Source organism: Sapajus apella, unplaced genomic scaffold (assembly GCF_009761245.1).
Source record: "Sapajus apella isolate SASKATOON/1434 unplaced genomic scaffold, GSC_monkey_1.0 scaffold10, whole genome shotgun sequence".
NCBI lineage: Eukaryota > Metazoa > Chordata > Mammalia > Primates > Cebidae > Sapajus > Sapajus apella.
In genome coordinates, this window is record NW_022436950.1 from 12,588,035 (window position 1) to 12,610,259 (window position 22,225).

General features: G+C 43.0%; 1 protein-coding gene across 5 annotated transcripts in view; it reads left to right on the top strand.

Moving 5' to 3' along the window:
- Nucleotides 1–22,225, top strand: part of COL4A4 (collagen type IV alpha 4 chain) — a 186,299-nt gene that overhangs the window by 19,747 nt on the left and 144,327 nt on the right. For all 5 annotated transcript variants that reach the window (XM_032277605.1, XM_032277601.1, XM_032277604.1 and 2 more), the window contains exons 3-4: nt 248–290; nt 4,830–4,907. In XM_032277605.1, the coding sequence (XP_032133496.1) occupies nt 248–290; nt 4,830–4,907 (121 nt within the window). The remainder of the gene's footprint in view (nt 1–247; nt 291–4,829; nt 4,908–22,225) is intronic.

Sequence of the window (22,225 nt, forward strand, 5' to 3'; positions counted from 1 at the left end):
TGCAATGAGGACCACAAAAGGGGTTCAACACATACTTCTTGACTGATTAAAAAGAGGAAAGGCAGTGATGGCAGCCAGAGAGCGGAAAACATGAATCTTGTCACTGATGGCAAGTCAGCTAGTGAAAGCAACCTATTAGAAATAAAAAGTAGCTTTCTGGGATTAAATCCTTTACTCTTTCTCTTTTTAATTTGTTTCACATGAAAAGAAACCATTTAAATTAATCTGCATTTTTGTTTTTCTTTAGGTCACTTATACTCATTCTCTTTTCTGTACATTATGTGTATGGGGTAAGTACATTCACTAGCTCCGGCTGTTGAAAATTCACTTTATTGAATGTATGACATATGATATGCTTTCAAACAAATCACCCCCTGGGTCTCAGTTTTCTCATCTATAAAATGGAAGATTGGACTAAATAAACTCTAAGGTTTCTTTTATATTGCATAGTCAAGACTGCTTACCGAATTGCCTAGGTAGTGGGGATTTCTTGATTTTAAAACTAACACAGCCCTTTCTTTAAACGTTTCTTTGGAGACAGGCAGAAGGCAGCTGGGTTATTTCAAGATTAAATCAAGAAGTATAAGAATAATTTGAACATTTTAGCTCAGAAAAAAAATAATCCCAGAACATTCTGTAATAAGCTCTTTCTTCTGCTTCCTCACTGAAGAGTCTCAGTTATTAAACTCACCCTCAGATGTGTCTGGGAAATTCCATGTGGCCTGTCTGCAACTCAGGTTGATCTTGAGACAACTGACTTGGTTTAAATCACTCTAGGGAACACATGCCTATCTGTTCATACTTTCTACCTTGGATTCACCCAGTGCAATTTCAGTGAGTCAAGTTATTGTAGGTCTTTCCAAAGCAAACCAAAATGCAGCATTACCTTCTGTTCTCCTTTTCCTACAAGTTGGGAGCAGAAAACACCTGGGTCAAAGAATGAGGAGCCAATGGTTCTTGGCTCTGCCAGTGATTCATTCCTTAACCTATCTAAGACTCAGTTACCTCCTGATTGAGTAGGGATGATAAGACTTGCCAGCTTAGTTGACATGCATTTGAGAGCTCCCCTGAAATAATGAGTGGAAACAATGCTGTAATATATACATGTGTATTTTTTCTATTTCTCTTACTTGATTTTTAAAAGTTTATTTTTGTGTTATATTCTTTTTTCTGTTATAAAAGTCTGTGGAGTCCTAGATTTTGCCTTTTTAGTTTTTTACATTCCATACAAGTAAATATAATTCCTGAACCAAAGATTTTTCTATCCCAGGCCCTTGTACCAGCTTGTGGTGTGCAGAGATTCTAGAGATTTCACACAGAGAGTGGCCATACTATCGTTGGGTTTTAAAAGTGGCAATACAAAATGATGCAATGTCTGTGGGGAGCAGTTTGGCATTACCCATCGGGATTTTGAATGAACATGCCTATTGACACAGGAATGTGTCTGTTTGGAATTTGTCATACATGTTTATTCTGATTTATGCATGCAGATAAATATGCCCAAGAATACTAATTTCAGGATAGTGTTCAGAATAGACAGAAGGAAACTCTCTAAATTTTCTTCAACAACAACTGGTTAAACAAGGCATGGCATGTGGTCTGATGGACAGGCATATTACTTCAAAATGATTTTAAAGACTTTCGACTATGTGAAAACGTTAAAATATAGAGCAATCCATCATTTGGATAAAAATGAAACAAATCCAGAATCACCAAAAGTGTATTTGTACACATTTGTGCATGTGTGTGCCCATGTGCTCATCTGCCTCTGTGTGTGTGTGTGTGTGTGTGTGTGTGTGTGTGAATGAGATCATTGTATGAATATGCTTATTAATGCTTAGGCACCTATTTGAAAAAAATTATCCTATATAGGAGGGAACTTGTGGCCAGTGTTGAAAGAGGACATTTCTCTTCCTGTTATACTCTTTTGTGCCATTTGAATTTTTTAAATTATGTGCCTATATTATTTGTTTTTCAAAAAAGAAGATGGAAGTACAAGACATTAATAACTTTATTTGTTTGAAAAAAAATTTTTTTTTTTGAGACAAGGTCTTGCTCTGTGGCCCAGGCTGGAGTGTAGTGGTGCGATCTATTTTCCCACCCCAGCCTCCCAGGTAGCTGGGATTCCAGGCACGCACCACTACATCTGGCTAAATTTTTTTGTATTTTTAGTAGAGATGGGGTTTCACCATCTCTGGCTTGGCCAGGCTGGTCTCAGACTCTTAGCCTCAAGTGATCTGCCTGCCTCACCCTCCCAAAGTGCTGGGATTACAGGCATGAGCCACCACACCCAGCCTTTGAACTTTTCTTTTTTTTTTTTTTTTGAGACGGAGTTTCACTCTTGTTACCCAGGCTGGAGTGCAATGGCGCGATCTCGGCTCACCGCAGCCTCCGCCTCCTGGGTTCAGGCAATTCTCCTGCCTCAACCTCCTCAGTAGCTGGGATTACAGGCACGTGCCACCATGCCCAGCTAATGTTTTGTATTTTTAATAGAGACAGGGTTTCACCATGTTGACCAGGATGGTCTGGATTTCTTGACCTCGTGATCCACCCGCCTCCGCCTCCCAAAGTGCTGGGATTACAGGCTTGAGCCACCGCGCCCGGCTGCCTTTGAACTTTTCTATGTGACAAATATATGTTTAAAAATATCTGAGTTAAGGTAGATAGTGACTTTTCCTTTTTTCTGTTTGAAGAAGGGTAGCATTAGTTTCCGAGAGTGTGAATGTATTCCCAGTGTGTGTGGTTCATACTTTGAATGATTAATTGTCTGAAATATTGTGTTTATCTTTTAAAATGGATTTATACAATTTTTGAGATGTAGACCTCCGTAAACTTACCCTCCTCTTTTACGTATTTATTGGGGAAGGCTCACGTAGAAGAACTTTGCAGAGGCTAAAATCACCTCTTGCTTTTTTCTTTTACGGATCCAAGTCAAAGCTTAGTATGTGACTATTTCTGGTTTTTTTTTTTTTTTTTTATTAGAATCTGCGAATCTATTTTAAACTGATTCTTTCCTGAAACATAATTTTGCTGCAAACATCTCAGTGATGCTTGGCAAAAATAAGCAAAGAAATAATAATAACAAACTTGCACTTATTATCAAACCATCTAATCAACTGACCTTATTTTTTTCCTCTAGTTGTTTTGATATTTCAGTGAACACATAGTAATGGAGCCCAACCTTAAATGAACCCAAGTTTCGGTCTAGTTACTTTAAGTGCTTTCATGCTGTCCCGACCTGGCCCTGGGTATTTAATTTTTTTTAACCTTATCAGGGTGTTGAACTTAATATTTCTGCATTTATAGATAACAATGTTACTCAAAACTCAAGAGGCATATATTTCTGAAACTTCAAATACATTTTTAAACTTTAATTATCTAATCGCTTGGCTCTTGTCAAGCTTTAAACTCTTGTGTGCTTTTAAGGATCCAAGAGAATACTGTTTATAAAGATGTCTTTTTAAAATTAATGCTTAAACATATTTTCTTTTGTATTGTGTCTGAGCATATTGTTCTCCAAAAAATAAGTCTGAATTGTGTGATTGAAAAGAAAATAGTATAAGCTGGATAGACTCTTTTCCCTCCCATACACATGCACCTGTTCATATATATGTATACATACATGTGTATTCACATTTATACATATGTATTCATATGCGTTCACACATACATATGTATATATGTCTTCTATGAGAACTATAAATATCAATTTCATTGTTTTATGTTTTTCCATTATACATTGATCTAAAGGCTTGAGTTTATAGCCTTACGTTTCACAAGTTTGATCAATCATGAAATTGTAAGGTCAATGTACAAGTGTTGCAGTGACGGCTAGAGCACATCATGAACCAGGCAAAGCTTATCTCTGATGCTTTCTTGATATTCTTATCCATGCCCTCAGGTCCTAGCACCTAGGGGCGCTTTTTCCACTATGTAGGGGCCTAAACCACCACTCCCTGCTTGCTGACAGGCCCAGCCTGGGAATACAGGCTCAGTGCTCATGTTCATTGCAGGGGTGTCATGGTGATTGCTGTAAAGGGGTCTGCTTATGGAAATAGTACTCTGGGACTATGCTTTTGTGTGGAAGTGGATGATGACTCTGGATATAGGTGATTACAATTCATGAGAACCAGGAGCTGATTCTTCCCAAAGGGCATGTGTTTATGTGTGTGTGTGTGCATGTGTGTGTGTGTGTGTGTGTGTGTGTGTGTAGTGATGCTCTAAAGACAGTGTTGAAATGCTTGCTAAAAGTGGGGAAAAGGTCCACCTTATTCAAGTTCAGGAGTTTCTGTTTGACAAAGCCTCTTGGAGTCTCAGCAAATTGTAGGAAGAACAATTTTAATTTTAAGTCCAAGGATGTGAAGGAGAATTGTCCTACAAAGGACAGTTCGATGAGGGAGGAGGCACACCGTAGCTGGTCTTGTAGACAAAACAAAAAGGGTCCTGAAAAAAAGTCAAGCTTTTCATTTAAACTAGACTCCGTTGTCTATTTATGGTTTGCCTAACCACACAGTTTACACCCTAAAACTGTTCATAACTTAATGAATTACCTAGAGAGAAATTGCAGAAGATTCCAGTTAAAGCAAAACGACTTTAGAAGGAGAGTTATTTTCCTTCAGGGTCCTCAGTTTTGGAAGCTTTTTGCTCATGTAATCAACACTCCCTTTTATTAAGCCACTGTGTAAGTTCTCCATCTTTGTATATGTCAAGATTAGTCTTTCTTCTCATGAAGTCAAAGGTAAACCAAGAGTGCTTGTTATAATGTATGTATTACGTGCTCAGTTAAATGATGAGTCCTGGTATACTAAATAAGATGCTTCACTTTCCAGAGTGGAAAGAAATACGTTGGTCCTTGCGGAGGAAGAGATTGCTCTGTTTGCCATTGCATTCCTGAAAAGGGGTCTCGGGTAAGTGATGTAAAAACTGACATGGCAGCATTTCTGAATTTTGAGACCTTGTGAATATTAAGTAGTCCCAGATTCTTAGCAAATTTTAGTCCTCAATAATGTTTATGCATTTCACAGTCAATGGTTTTCACATTCTAATAAGCAATCTCAATTATATTAGACAGTCTGGGCTTAGAAGACAATCTAGGAAGCTGCGATTCACTCATTGTTTTATACAACACTAGTATTGTGAATTGTCCTGTGGGGAAGGGTCCTGGTGTCAAATGGTACTTACTGGGTCACCATCCTGAAATATGGCATTTTAAAGGCTCTAAGAAGTACTGAACTTGGTAGAAAAAAATCTGAGTTTGCTTGTCTTTCCAGACAGCTGACCGTAGGATTCTTTCTTGGATCATACCAATTGAAACATGTGGCACGGTGTTTTAATGAAGGGATAGCTATGTTTTTTGCATGCTTATTATGTGCCAGGCACTGTTCTATGAGTTCAAAATGCTTCAGCTCATTAATTTCTCACAAGAACCTTCTTAGGATTCCACCTTTGCAGTGCAGGAGACCGAAGCCCAGGAAAGTTAGCGTCTTGCTCAGGTCCACCCAGATGGTGGTGGTGATGACCACACTAGATTCCCTGTTATTGAACAGTTATTAACATCTGCCCCATGTTCTGACAGCAGCCCGCTAATTTATTTGTGATGGAATATTAGATCAAACAATTCTTGAATTACAATTACTCCCACAATCTCACAAGAAAGGAGTGTGTTATAGAAGCTTCAGACAATTTTTGAGTCAGATCAGTGATTCATTTGAAATGTGTCCTCATCCATTCTTGCTGCTATAACAGAATACCATAGACTTGGTGGCTTAAAAGAAACGTATTTCTCACAGTCCAGGAGGGTGGGAACTCCAAAAGCAAGGTGTCGGCAGATCTAGCGTCTTGCTGAAGGCCTGCTTCCTGTACAGATGGTGCCTTCTCATTGTATCCTCAGATGGTGGAGAGGAAGGGCTCTCAGGGATCCCATTAATAGGGTGTTAATACAATTCATGGCAACTCCACTCTGATCAATTACCTCCCGAAGACCCCATCTCCTCCTACTATCACCTTGGGGGTTAGAATTTCAACATATGAATTTTGGGGACCACAAACATTCAGTTTGTAACAGCGTTCAAGTCAATCGTAGGGGCTGTACATGACATCCAAAAAGCACAGTACAGTAAGGAGGAATCTACAAGGACATAAAATGCTCCCTCCCAGAGAGAAGGGACCACATATTTCGCTCATGATATTGTTTCCTCTTCACACAGCAGGTGTGCAATGAATTCCTTTGTTGACCTGTTTTACTGGGACCAGCTACCTTATTGAGCATAAGTTATGATAGATCCCAATACTTAAACTGCTTTGTTCCTTCTTCAATACATCAAAAATTTTGGTCATCAGAATTTATCTTAAGCTTTTACTTTCCTATTTTTTTTTTTTCTTTTTTAGATAGGTCCCACTCTGTTACCCAGTTGGAATACATGATCTTGGCTCCCTGTAGTCTCAAACTCTTGGGCTCAAGTGAGCCTCCCACCTCCGCCTCCCAAGTGGCTGGGACTACAGGCATGTGCCACTACCGTAGGCTAATTCTTTTCTTGATTTTTTTTTTGTAGAGGTGGAGTCTTGCTGTGTTTCCAAGGCTGGTCTCAAACTCCTGGCCTCAAGTGATCCTCCCTCCCTGGCTTCCAAAAGTCCTGGCATTATAGGCGAGAGACACTGTGTACAGCTGATCTTGAGCCACTTTGATTAATTTAATTTTAAATTTAATTTTGAAAGTGAAGCTTCAAGAAAACAAAGTCCTTAGCTTTTCTGTGTTAATGTGTACGTTGTATAGAAAAAAAGCCCGACTTTCGTGTGAGGTTATTAATATAAATATACCAAGATTGTACAAATGCAAAGAGAAAAAAAAAACTCAGTGCCTCTGAATTTTATGACTTTGAGCTCAAGGCCCAAGAAAAATAGATTTGATCAGCTCTGTGGCAAGAAAGGGATGAGCAGACCACAAAACAAAGAGGACCAGTTGCTTTGATAAAGGCACCTTGGCGGGTCCCCCAATGTGAGAGTTTAGCCTCATTCTGCTAAAACTTAGCTGTCTGCTAAAACATAGCAGAAAGGGGATCCAGCAAGTAGAGGTCAGAAGCGCTGTTCAAGATCTTCCAATGCATAGGACAGTCCCCACGCTGAAGAATTATCTATCCCAAATGCCAACTGTGCCAAGCTTCAGAAGCCCTGTTCTAATCTCACCACCGCTCTGTGATGCAAGTATTATTATTTCTACCCTTCAGAGCAAGGAAATGGAATTCCCAACAGTTCTAAATAACTTGCTAGGATGCGGAAGAGCCAGGAATCAGACTCAGGTGTCTGGCTTCAACCCCGGCATTTATTCCACTGTCGTGGAAAGATGATTACATGAAGGTACCAACTGCTGGGTTGTAGCATCACTTTGTAAACTCGGGTTGCCACTTTAATCTGACCAAGCCTGAGTTTCTTTGCATGTACCCCGATTGATCCTCCTCTTCTGTGTCCTTGGGCTGTTAAACAAGCACAAGCCATTACATGTTTAGACAATGCACTTTCCACCCTCTAAGGCAGCCTCTGGATGGTAAAGGCTCCTGGTACTGAGCGGAGATTCTGTTGCGGGTGTCTCTGTGTCTGCATGGTCAGGGAGAGCTGTGTGTGCCACACCAGGGAGCCTCTGCCCTTCCTGGGATGGATGGGTTTTCCATGGGAAGGCTACAAGTCGCTGTGACATTTTCCAGCCGAGGATTTGGGAGCATAGCTTGTATATAACTATGGAAGATGGTTTGGGAAGGCTGCACCCTCAAGTCCTCAGCAGCCGGCCAGCTTCTGAGCTGCAGTGACATCGTAAGTGGGACTATCAGAATAGGAATATACCCAATTCCTGAGACTTGAGGGGTCTGCCTGAGGCTGCACAGCCCGAGTAGCATAGCGGGGTATTCCTAAGAAGGAAAGGGTTTCTCTCATATGGGTTAATGCCCAGGTAGGTAGTTTGATCGACCCCCGCGTCAAAACTACTGTGTCTAAAGCAATTATTGACAGGCAAGGCTGGTTCTGTGCTGAGGAACAGCCATGATTCGCAATTTAACTGGCAAGGAGAGCTAGAGTTAGAGGTGGGGGGGACCGTCAAAGGTGGAAAACCAAGTGGGGGCTTCCTTTGATGTCTGCCGAGTAAAGTCCAGCCCCATCAATGTACCCCTGGAGGCCCACAGTCTAGCCCCAGCATGAGTCTTCAACTGTAATCCCTGTTATTGCGCCTTTGATGCTTTCCAGCTGCAGCAGCTGGGCCACTCATTCACTCTTGAAGATCACCTGAGTATCTCCACTTCTTGGTGCTTTTCTGTTATGTCTTTCGTGTTCTCAAAGGAGCTCAGTGCAGATGCCAAACCATGAGGCCTTTCTGCTCATAGCAGCCAGTGTCAGTATCTCCCCCTGGGACCCCCTAGCAGGCTGCTTACCTGCTTCTATTCCACAGTACTTGTCCTGCCCTGCCCTGTAGCTCTGGCTGGATTTGAGTGTGACTGTGCCTGACTTTACTGATTAGATTGCAAGCAGACACTCCTTGAAGGTGGTCATGAGAACATGTGTAAAATGTTGATCCTGACTCCTGACGCGTTGTGGACACCCTTGAAATACAGTTTGCCTACTTCACTTCTCCCCTTTGCAAACTGGGGGTCATTTTTTGTACTTTGAGATGATCACAGTAGACAGCTCATAACAGGCAGCTAATATACAGAAATTAAAATTTAGGGGCCGGGTACGGTGGCTCACGCCTATAATCCCAGCACTTTGGGAGGCCGAGGTGGGTGGATCACCTGAGGTCAGGAGTTCAAGAGCAGCCTGGCCAACATGGTGAAACGCTGTCTCTCCTAAAAATACAAAAAATTAGCCAGGTGTGGTGGCAAGTGCCTGTAATTGCAGCTACTCAGGAGGTTGAGGCAGGATAACCGCTTGAACCCATGAGGCGGAGGTTGCAGTGAGCCAATATCATGCCATTGTACTACAGCCTGGTTGACAAGAGTGAAACTCTGTCTCCAAAAAAAAAATTCAGATTCCAGAATGGACAGGATTTGGGAGCTGAGCTGGTGGTCAGGCCAGCATGCAGGGGCTCTGTAGGAGAATCTCCCATACCCAAGAGAAGAGGGGGACAGAATTAGTGGGGAGTCTGTTCCCCAACCCTGGACTTTCTCGTCACACACTAGCATTTAAGTGGTTATGACATGAGTAATCTCACATAGTTCAAATTCCCTTGTGAATTTCAGGTAGCACTTTGAGCAGCAGCAACAAATAAGAGGGTTGCAGCTCTTGGATCTTTTAAGGTACAGTGGCTCCAGGCTGAGGGGACGGGACTGGAGCTTGCCTCTTTGATCTTTTTCAGGTTCAGAGCCCTCATGTGGGACAAGGGAATTTGTCCCAGAGGGGACTGGTCTGTCCCTCTTGGCTTTAGCAGCCCATGGTTCTGTGATATGGGCATGGGTTTTCATATATAACAGCTATTTAATTTATTTCCCTGAACATTTCATATGGCTCGTCTCTAAGGGTGTGACTCAGGTGTATCAGGAAGGATTTTCCATTATTCTTCGTCACTTTCAAGGGAGGAAGCTCTCGGTGTTTAATAGTGGGATCCTGGCAGAGAAAATTACATGTCCTTAAAAATTAGGATGGGGGCCTTTTATAAATTCTACTTTAGTAACAAGGATGATAATAAAGACACTGTCCATAGTTTTTTCCCCAGAATAAAATAGATCCATGTTGTTTTCCATTCAAGGAAGTTTAACAACTGTGAAATTAACAAAACCAATTGATGTGGTGGTTTTACAAACAAGGTGGTCAAATGGCTTAAAAGTCAAGAATTGTCTTAGATTTTCTGGTTTGAAAACCAAAATCAATCGTGAGTAATTCTTTCTTTTGAGAATTTCAAATCACTAAAAAAATGCAAGTATGTCCTTGCGATCTTACTCACTCATCCCTTAGACTCCTAAGAGCTTGCATTCCACGATAAAAATGGAATTTACTTGGGAAACTTTAATTGCTCTTAACATTTTTCATTTCATTGAATTACTTGCACTCGGAGTTCAGTCTCATTATCACTCACACAGCTGTGTTTTAGGACACTTTCTACTTGTAGCCTGATAAATAGTTTAGAACAATAATTTTTATGACCCCAAAGTTCACTGAAGTCAATTGTGTTCCATTTTGATGTAAATAAGTTCTGTTGACAATTGGAAGTTGGCAAAGTTGGTCTTCTTTCAACCCCTGAGCTTGTTGGGTTTGCTTTTTTGTTTTTCTTGCTACATCTTCCTGCTCCAAGAACTCTCTGGCTCCTGTTGTCGCTATTGGAGAATTCCCTGGTCAATGACATCCCTGTCTGAGGTGGTAGACTCATATGCCCTTGGGGTACAGCTGGTGACCTGAATGTGGTAATGGGGAGGATGGGACCACTGGGAGCTGGACAGTGCATTTGTCATTTAAAGGCATCAGAATTCAGATTTTTTTTTTTTTTAAAGCTAGTGTCTAGCAATTAAACATACTTCCTAGTAAAATTCAGCCCAACAGCTTCCAGTTTACAATTTGGGCTTAGCTTGTTAAAGTGTCTGCCCATGTCAAGAACAGGAACCTTGATTTCTGAAGAATGGAAAATTTAAAAAAAATGCTGAATGAATCTCCAGCTATAGGATGTCTGTGTAGGTGCCCGAGTAAGGACTGACTTCCTTCCTTCCTTCCTTCCTTCCTTCCTTCCTTCCTTCCTTCCTTCCCTCCCTCCATCCCTCCATCTGTCTCCCTTTCCCTTCCCTTCTCTTCCCCTCTTCCCCCTCCCCTTCCCATCCCTTCCCTTTGGCAGGAGAACCTCCCCACTGCTCCCTTCCCCTCTCCCCTCCCCTCCCCTGTCCTCCTCTCCCCTTCCCTCTCCCCTCTCCTCCCCTCTCCTTTCCTTCCTTCTTTTCTTCAGATGGAGTCTCTCTCTTCCAGGCTGGAGTGTTGTGGTGCTGACTCAGCTCACTGCAACCTCCACCTCCCAGGTTCAAGCGATTCTCCTGCCTCAGCCTCCTGAATAGCTGGGATTACAGGCACCCCCACCATGCTTGGCTAATTTTTGTATTTTTAGTAGAGTCAAGGTTTTGCCATGTTGGCCAGGCTGGTCTTGAACTCCTGACCTCAGGTGATCCACCCACCTCAGCCTCCCAAAGTGCTGGGATTACAGGCATAAGCCCCCATGCCTAGCCTTGAGTAAGGATTTCCGAACAGGGTTTGGGAGGCCTAGACAGTAAACGAAGGATCCCTGCCTATCATTTAATACTATTTGGCCTATTAATAAATTATATAGAAGCAGCAGCAGCAGCTGATGTCTATATGGAAAAATAACCCCAACTAACTAACATCATTTCAGTAGGCTGAGAAATATCTCTTTAAATCCAGTATCTGTGCATGAGAAGAGGGAGAGAAGAAGCTTTTATCTGCCTGCTACATTGTAGAATGTATAACTTATTTTCCAAACAGACCAAGCCTACATATAGAGCTAACATAACAGACTCTGCCCTGGGAACCCTCGTTGCGGTTTGGGTCTGAAGGCAGGTTTGGGCACATCTGTCCTGGTCAGTCATCTCATTAACTTGTCAGTGATTGGCAGCAGGGCCTTTGGTCTTCTCATGTGGAGTTCAATTCCATAGCAACAACTGCCAAGCCGTGTGACCCAGCATGACCCAGGCCAGGCTGGTGCAGAGCTCAGCAAATGCGGGCCGTGCTGAACTCTAGAGGAGCAAGGTCATCACCAGCGCCCGGCAGCCTTGTTGTTGGCAAGAAATAAGGGCTAGCGATACAGGCGCACTCAAAAGCAGTGCGCAGTTTGGGAGAAATATTCTATTACATAGGAAAATAGAAAGCGCGGAGTGTAAGAATACCTCTTTAGTGCAAATGTAACATCTGACTGATTAGCTAAGGTGAGGAATTACAAAGATTTTAGGAAAGAAAAGCAAATTTCTCCTTTCCAACAATCATATTCAATAATTTGCCAAGAAACCCGCAAACAGCTGCCTCCAAGGTGCTTATTTTTCTTCTCTATAACACAATTTTTTCTTTTTTCAAAATGGAGTCTTGCTCTGTCACCCAGGCTGCAGTGCAGTGGCATGATCTGAGCTCACTGTAACCTCTACCTTCTGGGTTCAAGCGATTCTCCTGCCTCAGCCTCCTATGTAGCTGGGATTACAGGCACACACCACCATGCCCAGCTAATTTTTAAATTTTTACTAGAGACAGTGTTTCACTATGTTGACCAGGCTGGTCTTGAACTCTTGGCCTCAAGAGATTTGCCCACCTCAGCCTCCCAAAATGCTTGAATTACAGGCATGAGCCACTGCACTCGGCCTCTGTCACCCAATCTTAACTGCAACGAATAATAATACCAATAATAATGCCTTTCCGTTTATTCAGCAAGTAACCATCAGGCACTTGCCACATGCCAGGCATCCAAACAGGCCATGGAGGCCCCAGTGATAGAGAAAAAAATCCCTGCAGCCTAGAGATCAGCACGGAGCAGAGAGACAGATAAGACTTCCCTCTGGCCACTATTCCTGGGTGCCTGATGAGCACCAGGCAGTCACATCAGAGAAAAGACAAGACAAAAGTCCTTGCTCTCTCCCCAGGTAGACAATTTGGTGCCCTGACTTGCTTTGCATGGGAGCATACAGCAGGTCAGGGCACACGCAGCTGTGGATTAGCACTTGAGCTTGAACCTGGTAGAATTAGAAGTCTCCTAGCCACAGCCTGGAGGAGGAGCCTTGTCAGTTACTATGGCTGTGTAACAAATGACCATATACGTGGTGGCTTAATACAACAGAAATGTATTCTCTAGAGGCCAGAAGTCCAAAAGCAAGCTGCTGGCACTGCCAGGCTCTCTCCATGGCTCTGGGGGAGAACCTGCTCCTCGCCTCCTCCCACTTCTTGTGGCATCAGCAGTCCTTGGCATTCCTTAGTTCCTGGTGGGATCTTGTTATTGTTACAGGCAAGAAATAAGCCTGTTATTGGCAAGAAATAAGGGCCAGCGAAACAGGTGCACTGAGTATAAGAAGACCTCTTTAGTACAAACGTAACATCTGACTGATCAGCTAAGATGAGGAAATATTATGAAGGGTTTAGGAAAGAAAAGCAAATTTCTTCTTTCAAACAATTATATTCAACAATTTCACAAGAAACCCACAAACAGCTGCCTCCAAGGTGCTTATTTTCTCTATAACACAATCTTACAATTTTTTTTTCTTTTTTCTTTTTTTTTTGAGACAGAGTCTTGCTCTGTTGGCCAGGCTGGAGTGCAGCGGTGTGATATTGGCTCACTGCAACCAGAGACAGAGTCTCTGCCTCTGCTTCACAACGCCTGCTCCTCTGTGTGTCCGCATCAACCTCCCTCTGCACCCTCCTTAGAAGCGTGCATATGGTAGCATTTAGGGCCACCTAAATAACCCAGGAGAAACTCTTCTGCTCAAGACTTGATCGTGTCTTTTGCCATGTGAGGCAACCGTCACAGGCTCTGGGATTCAGACATTGCGTATCTTTTGTGTGTGTGTGGCGCCATTCAGCTCCCTACAAGTGTTCAGACAAGGGGAACAGCCTCTGCTCAGCCCCGAGGTGGGAAGGAGACAGGCTGGCATGTTTGAGGGACTGAAACGCGCCCAGCGAGAGGTTTGACCACAGTGGATAAGGAACCCAGCAGCATGCAATTCCGCTGAAAAAGCAGACAGGTTTTCCTGCCTAATAAATCTTTCAAAGATTTTAAGAAGGGAAGAAGCAGGGTGGATTTACATTGTAAGGTGATCTGGTGCTGTTTGGAGAATGTGGCTGGTGGCAGGTAGGTGACGTTGGGGAAAACCTGTTAGGAGGCTGCTGTGGTCGTGCAGGTGGAGGTCCTGGGGGCTTAGTGAGGGGTGAGTGTGGAGGGTAGGGAAGTGGATGGGAGGTGGAGGTATTTGGGAGTCAGACTTCATAGGAATGAGGAGACTCTTGTGGGGCGGTTGGGACAGGCATGCGGGACTCCCAGAAGAGGGGTAAGCTGCTGTGTAGGCGGTGGTGCTACTCAGGAAGCACGTTTCAGGGGTGACCATGAGTCCAGGTCTGGACTTGCAGAGCTTGAGGTCATTTGGTGTGTGACTGGCGCTCAGAAAGAAAGATCTGGGCTAGGGAGGGACGTGGAGAGATTGTTTGACTGTGGGTGAAGTTGACCCCATGGAAATGGATGTGTTTTCTGGAGAGAACGTGACAAGAAGCCAGGGCAGCCCTCAAGAGCTCTGGGCTGGAGCCTCCAACCGGGAGGAAGAGGGGCCAGCACACAAGTCACCGGTGGGAGCAAATCGCAGCAAGGCCAAGGGGCAGGGACATCGGAAAAAAGGGCAGGCAAGAAGGAGGCAGAGGCAATGGACTGGAGCTCATCAAGGAGCTCACCAGGAGCCCCAGCCTGGTTTAGGACCCACAGCAGGTACAGATGCAGTGTTTTAAAATGGGAAAACCATTCTTCAGTGGCCTGGACTAAGGGATGACCTTGTTGTTCAGTGGAAAAGCCACGTCTCCTGGTTCTCAGTGCAGGGTTCTTCCCACCATGCTGCCTCTTACGAACACAGTGAAAATCTCTAATGAGTGTTACTCCAGACTAAAGCCCTCAGTTTACCCCTGTCTCATTGTTAACAGGTGCGGTCACTTTAAGGTACAAGAAAACAGTCTGCCACTGCAGTCGTCTCTGGATTGTCTACTGTTGATAACACCTTTTGTTATTTATTTTGATAATGCTTCTTGATGCCCAACGGGTCTTCTTCCTGGAATAGGGGAGGTCCCTGGAGGCGCTGTCAAAGGATTTGTGAGTGATGTTGTAGTGCCACCCAGTGGCTTATTGGTTGGATTACAACCAAGCCTTGGCAGGAAGCATTGAAAAAGGCAGTGATAGTAATGATGGAAAAAGAATAATGAGACTCAAAAAGGATGAACATATTTAAAAGAATATTTGTTAATTTTAACTGTAGAAGTTTTAATTGATCATGTAATCCATGCGTATATGTTTAGAATTTATACCGTGCAAGACAGTGGCCAAGATGCTGGGGCAGAAATAAAAACATGCATGAATCCCTGGCTACAAAAAGTGTACTAGAGGCCGGGTACAGTGGCTCACACCTGTAACCCCAGCACTTTGGGAAGCCAAGACGGGCGGATCACTTGAGGTCAGGAGTTTGAGACCAGCCTGGCCAACACGATAAAACCCTGTCTTTTGCTAAAAATACAAAAATTAGCCAGGCATGGTACTGGGTGCCTGAAATCACAGCTACCCGGGAAGCTGAGGCAGGAGAAGTGCTTGAACCTGGGAGGTGGAGGTCACAGTGAGCTGAGATTGTGCCACTGTACTCCAGCCTGGGTGACAGAGCAGGACCCCATCTCAAAAAAAAAAAAAAAAAAAAAAAAGAAAAAGTGTTCTAGAAGACATCACCCCAAGCAGATATTAAGCAAAGTAGCACGTACAAGGCAATAATGAACAGCAGATGATGAGGTTATTTAGTCATTAATTATTTTAGGGTAGGTGTGTAGTTTGGAGGGGAGTGAAATTGATGAGAACTGTGGTTAAGTGGAAGCAGAAACCTTGAAGTCAGAGCCACGCAGCCTCCGGTCCTTTGTATCACGTCTTTGAGTCTCAGCTTCCTCCTTTGAGAATAAGGTCATAGATACAGGGTTGACTTTCCGCTTTATAGGGTGGTAAGGATTCCATGAGAAGAATGTATTAATACGCCGTTATGTTGTGCCTAGATTCGTACATGGAGGCAGTTACTACTGCTATAGTTAGGATCATTATATTTTTGGTGGAGGGGTGGCAGAATTTGAGCTACAGGTAAAGAAAGGCTCCTCCGACCTCAGGGAAACAAGTGTGACTGAAGTAGAGGTTGTGGGTGTGGAAACCGCAGGGAATAAGGTTGGCCAGTGTGTGGAAAGGAGATTGTACCCATTGCAGGTGTTGGTGAAAGCAACGACACCAGGAAAGGGGAGACTGAAGAAGACTCATGGACAGTTGTATGGGGCAGTGGGGGGAAGACCAGGGTTAAGGAGGCAAAGGAGATCGGTGCTTGTGGAACCCATGCGAGAGATGACAAGGCCGTGGGCCAGGTGCTTGGCAGTGGGAGGGAGGTAAGACGGGAGCATGAGGTTTGGTTTTTGGTTCAAATTGAGATGGGATCGCCTTGGTCCTGAGAAGGAAATGGAGAATGAGGGAAAGAGGGTGAAAAAGCTGGCAGCTGGATGGCAAGCTTAGTTGATGCAAGGAACAGTCACTCTCTTCAGTGACAGGGAAGGAGGAGGCAGAGGGCTGAGCTCAGCTTTGACCCAACACAACATGTGTGATGAATTAACAAGGGAGGAGGATGCAAGAAAGTTTCTAGAAAACAGTTGGGAATATAGGATGGGACTACTAAGGTAAATTTGAGAACTGTAGGGCTGTAGGGCCCCACAGGGTCGTGCGGTGTCCCTTATGCTGTGCTGAGGTGCAGGATCCGAGAAGTAAAGAGACAAGACACTGAAGAACGGTGAAGAACATCTGGGCTCCACACTACCTGTGAGCAGAGATCAGCGGGGGCCCCAAATGCCCAGAAGCATCTGTATTTATTAGGTGCAAGCAGGGGACAGGGTCGTTAGTGAGGTCATCATCTATAAGCTTAGTAAGAGGGCATACATAATCACATGAGTCACAATCGAGGGGGCCACCCCATTATGTCACCTGGGTAGAGAGGTAGGCCATGCGCAGTAGGGGGCAGTGCTGTGCGCAGTAGTAGAGGGTCGTGTATAGAAAAGGGCTCCACCCCTAAGGTCACCGAGGCAAGGAGGTGGGCTGTGTGCAACAGGTGTCGTGTGCAACACTTCTTATCTGGGGGCTGGAGACATCAAAGGATTTCTAATAGAAGGATACTGTAAGCCAATGCAGTGGGAGCTGACAGACTTGTGCTCTTCTCTTAAGATATTTATGGGAGGATGATTTGAGCTAGCACAGAAGCAAGAAAAGACTGACAAGGGTGCACAGCCACTGTGACTGGTCACATCAGAGGGGTTATTTCCAGGATCTCAGGCCTGAGGCTTACTTTCCACAGGAACTGGATGCAAGGTATGAGAATTCCTTTATCAGGAGGATATTGCTCCAGGCCTGCCGTACAGTGTATGCCCTTTCCAGCAGGGACGCCACCGCCTGGGTCTTTTGTTCTTGTCCTGGTCTGGCTGTTTTCCCACGTACTGCTTCTGCTTTATGACTGCTCTAGGCATTCCTCCTACTACAAACTACTATATGGCTATATAGAAGGATTCTATAAATCAGCACTAAATGTGTCAGTACAGCTCCGACTACAATACCTATATGATGATATAGAAAGATTATATAGAACTAAGTATGTTAGATATAAGTATGATTATATAAGCTATATATATTTGGGCAGTAAGTTATACTTCAAGCACTAATTGTGCCTGGGGTCTGGACAGTTCTCCTTCCTCGGTGCCCTTGGTGGGTATTACCCACAGGGAACCACAAAAATAGAGGTCTTCAGTTAATTCAATTAATGACATTGCTTCCTAAGGAAACTTTATAAAAGAGCATCAAGGTTATCTGGATAGATTGTTTTTAAGTGTAAAAATAAGAAGAGTCTTGAAGGTATTGAAATGTCACTCCAGGCATGGCGTGAGCTTGGTTTAGTGTACGGACCCTCCATTGTGCTACGCTCAGGCTCAGACAAGGGAGACGAGAGGTTTGGGAGAGAGAGACTGCCTGGTCCAGGTGTGAATTTGAGCTTGCTACGTGTGAGAACCTGAATAAGTTACACCTTCTTTCATCTATATGGGGATCATAGCCTGCATTTTTTAGTGTTGCTGGTTGCATTAAATTAGATATGGAGCATGCTAGGCACATAACCTATAACCAAGCCTAATACGTTTCTTCCTTCTCCCATGACATTTTTGATGATCAGAGTCATGGTTTAGAGTTCAAGGGTGATTTTGGAAAATCTGTATAATTAGTATAAGAAAAGCATCTTTCTTGTTCGTTGACTTATTCATTCATTTATTAATACTTTGTACTGATTCAACTTCTGGCTGAGAAAGAGCAGGAAGTCGTGGCAGAAAAAGTGTGGCTGTACATAAATTTGCAGTTATTTATTTGTAGCTGTTTCTCCTAGTGCTCCTACTGATAAAATGACGAAGGATTTCTTAGATTTTTGTCATTCCCCACGGGGTTTGGTCTCCGGGGCAAGCAGTTCATTGCCAGCCAAAAAGGCTGATTTGAAGCTTTTGATTTTTAAAAAGGGCAGTATGTGTCCTCTTATCTTTTGGTCTCTTCTACTAACTTATTATGAAATAAAAGTTATTTGATCTTAGCCCTGCTCAAGAGACATTCTAGACTTAGGCACCAACAAGAGACAAAATCCTAAAGGAATGCCCTGGCCTCAGAAGACAGGGAGGCATGCCATTCTGTGTCTCTTCTCATCTCCTTCTTCCTTTATTTGTACAGCTGGCCCGAGAGCCTACTGCTGCTCTAGGGAGGCGCAAATAACAGGTCTGATGACACGGTGTCAATCTGGCCTTTGAGTAGAAAGAAAGAGATGATCTAATGGCTTCACACGGCATGCCAAAGTTTCCTCAGCTGTCAAGCTGATTGCCATTTGCGGATTCAGCGGCTCTGTCTTCTGACTTCACCGTCTCACACCGAAAGTCAGAAACTGCAGAGGCCGTTGCACGCACACAGTGGCCAAAAAAACCCAGGGATGCGGAGCAGCTGAAAGCCAGTCATTCCACTGGGAGGTTTTTTCTTCTTGCTCGACTGAATCTGGCACAGCAGCCTGTTTATAGCAGGTTGTTTTTTGTGGTGGAGAGTACCGGGTTAGGACTGGGTGAAACATTTCTTTAAAGATTTTTTTTTTTTAAGGATGCAAAATTCCTGTGATTATTTAATGATTCTCTGGTTATAAAATGTCTTTTATGGGCCTGCTGTTTATATCTATTTGTCCTGAAGTTAATTCTATTATAACCGTATGCAAAAAGTAAACCTAAATATTTACTTATAAGCACAATTTCTTTTACGGACCCATTCTTTTACATGAGAGAATTTAATGAAAATAGAATTATTCTCTGTATGCCATGAGTAAATTATTTACTCAAATTAGGTGAACTGACAAATGACTATTTCGGAGATTGGTGTTTGGGAAATTTTGGTGAGCAGCTTTCTGACAGATTTTGTGCTGTTATTCAAGCTTTACTGTATTTCCTTAAAAAATCTATAATGTAGCAAAACCCTTATGAATACAAAAAAACAGCAATAAATACAACATCACAAAGTTTTCATGGCTGTAGAAAGGAGACATTTATGTTAGTTTTTCTGCTTGCAAAGTAGGGGTAGTATTTGCTGTTTCATATGGTTGAAATAAATGCATAACAATACCTACGTTATGGCTCAACGGCAAAAAACATCAACATCCCTGTATTCAGAGTCATTGCTCATGGTGTGAAGTTGTACTCTGCACACTTTTGTGTGGAATCATTGCCATTTTGCATAATTACTGTAAACCAGTGGTCTAGGAAGACAAGTCACAGACCTAAGAAAACATTTCCACTTGTCTCTTTGCATCCATGGGGAATTGGTTCCAGTTCCCCTGTGGATACCAAAATCCTTGGAGACTCACATCCCTGATGCAAAATTCCATAGTATCTGTCTATAATCCATGCACATCCTCCCAAATACTATAAATCATCTCTATGTCATTTAGAATTCTTTGTAAATGCTATGTATAGTATACAGTTGTTATACTGTATTTTAAAATTTGTTTTTTGTTGTATTCTTCTTTTCTGTTTATTAATTTTTAAATATTTTCCATCTGAGTCGGTTGAGTCCTCAGATCGGGAAGCAGGAATATGGAGGGCCACTTGTCTTGCCATGGGGTAGGAGTGGACTGGCCTTATTTTTTGAAGTGTTTGTTGTTCTCTGCCTTTCTTACCTTCATGACCTTGGGCACTTAAACTTGGCCCTCCGGGAGCAGAGGCTGGGTGGGTGTGGGTTTGGGAGGGACATACAAGTAAAGAGAGGATGATAGTCACAGGTGAGGGTGTTGCTGCAGAGGCATCTCATTCTCCAGAACAGGGGTAGGAGAGCACGGGAATCTTTCCATCAGAGCCTTGAGAGATGAGTCAGCCAGAGGCAAAGAGCGGGGGCTCCTGGGACAGGACAGAGCTTGTTTAGAACTCTGGTGCAGGGAGGTCAGGGTGGCAGGCTGGGAGAGGGGAGGAGATTCAGAGAGAGAGGAGTGGGCTAACATCCTTCAGTAATGCAAATAACCAACCCCTGTTTTACTTTTTTTTTTCTCCAAAGTATTTTATATGGGCAAAGCATGGTGGCACACGCCTGTGATCCCAGCACTTTGGGAAGCCAAGGCAGGAGGATCACTTGAGGTCAGGAGTTTGAGTCCAGCCTGGCCAACATAGTGATACCCTGTATTTACTAAAAATACAAACATTAGATGGGGGTGGTAGTGTGCGCCTGTGGTCCCAGCTACTGGGGAGGCTGAGGCAGTAGAATCACTTGAACCTGGGAGGTGGAGGTTGCAGTGAGTCGAGATCACACCACCGCACTTTGGCTCAAGAAACAAAAACAAAGTATTTTTTGTGGCGTTTTCTGAAATCAGGACACATTTCGATACTTAGTGGAGTTTTATTATTCTTACCATTGTGTTAAACATTCCCACTTGCTTTTTCCCCCTCTGCAAAATTCTCATTAGCTCACTGGATTTAGTATTGCATGCCTAAAATGAAGCACATTAAAGAGATTTATAGTCAGTTAATTAGCTGTCTCTTTTTCACTTACCCTTTTATATTCAAGCATGCATTTCTGTATGTATCTAAATAATACATTATTGTAAAGTACTGCACTCACAAAAGATAATTTGGGGAAGTTTATGTATAAATTGCATGCAAGATGAAAAGATAATTCCCAAACTTAATGAAAAAGCATTTATTTCCTGAGTTTTATATTTAGAAAACATGGGAGCTTTTAAATTATATTAATCAATCTTATTTCTAACACTGGGTAGACAGAAAGGTACTCTGAAGTCATTGCTTGTTTTTCCTTTTAGATTGTAGTTTAGAATTTGTGCAGTTATCCATTGTAAGTTGATAAGCCCTCACAATGTCCCAAATGGTTTGTGCCCATGTAATTACACTATGTATTTTATTGTTGTCGTTTTCATAATACATATTTATGTATTTAAGTTTCCTTTAAAATTCTAAGCTTTTAGCATTTATATGGATACTTAATAAATAGCAGTTATTCAACAATGATGAACAGGCATGAAGAAAAGAGAAAGTACATATAAAATATAGTTTTGTAAAATTTGGGCAGATTTTAAAGACTGTCAATCATGTTTGTCGAGTTAATAACTTAACGGTGAACAAGAAGTGGTAATTGATCTTTATCATAAAGTCACTTTTGCTGATGGAGGTTGGTGAAAAAGTAACTGTGGTCTTTGCCATTACTTTTAAAAAGCAAAAACCACAATTACTTTTGCACCAACATAATAGAATGTAAAATTGACCTGGCTTGTGTTTTTACGTTTTCACTTCTAAGACATGCAGTTTCTTTTATATACTAGAAATGTTCATTTATAAAGGTCTGTTTAGGGAGAAGGTCTGTTCGTTTGTTTCTCAACTGATGGGATTATATGACATAATATTCTGTGGCTTGTTTTTCTCATTTAACAATTATCCATTTATAATAATAATATATAATAGCAACAGTTAGCATTTGTTATGCCAGGCACTATGCTAAACGCCATTACATGCATTATTCTTTTTATGCTCATGAGCCATGACAGATGAAGATGCTGAGGAACAGAGAGGTTAAAGAACACACCACAGGTTACGCAGCGAGTCAGCGTGGTCCTGGGCTTTAAACCCAGGAGGCTGATGCATAGCCTGGGTGCTCAGCCACTCTGTGTCTCCCTCATGAGCATGGGGAGGATGTTCTAAGCTGGCCTGGACAGATGAACTTTGCTGGCGGCTTGCACGTGCTGTTGCAACATCTTCCTCAGACCTTTTGTTTCTGTGCTCAGGCTCTGGGGGACGTCTGCTGCTGGCATCTGTGTCTGCCAGGGCTTTTTTCAAAGCCCCAAAGGCACAGTTGGCAGGCACTCCATACCCATCACCAGGGGCCCTGAGCCAAGGAGGCAAATACCCTGCTCCCTTGCCCTAGGGTGGGATAACAGTGAGATGTGGGCTCCCCTCAGGGTTA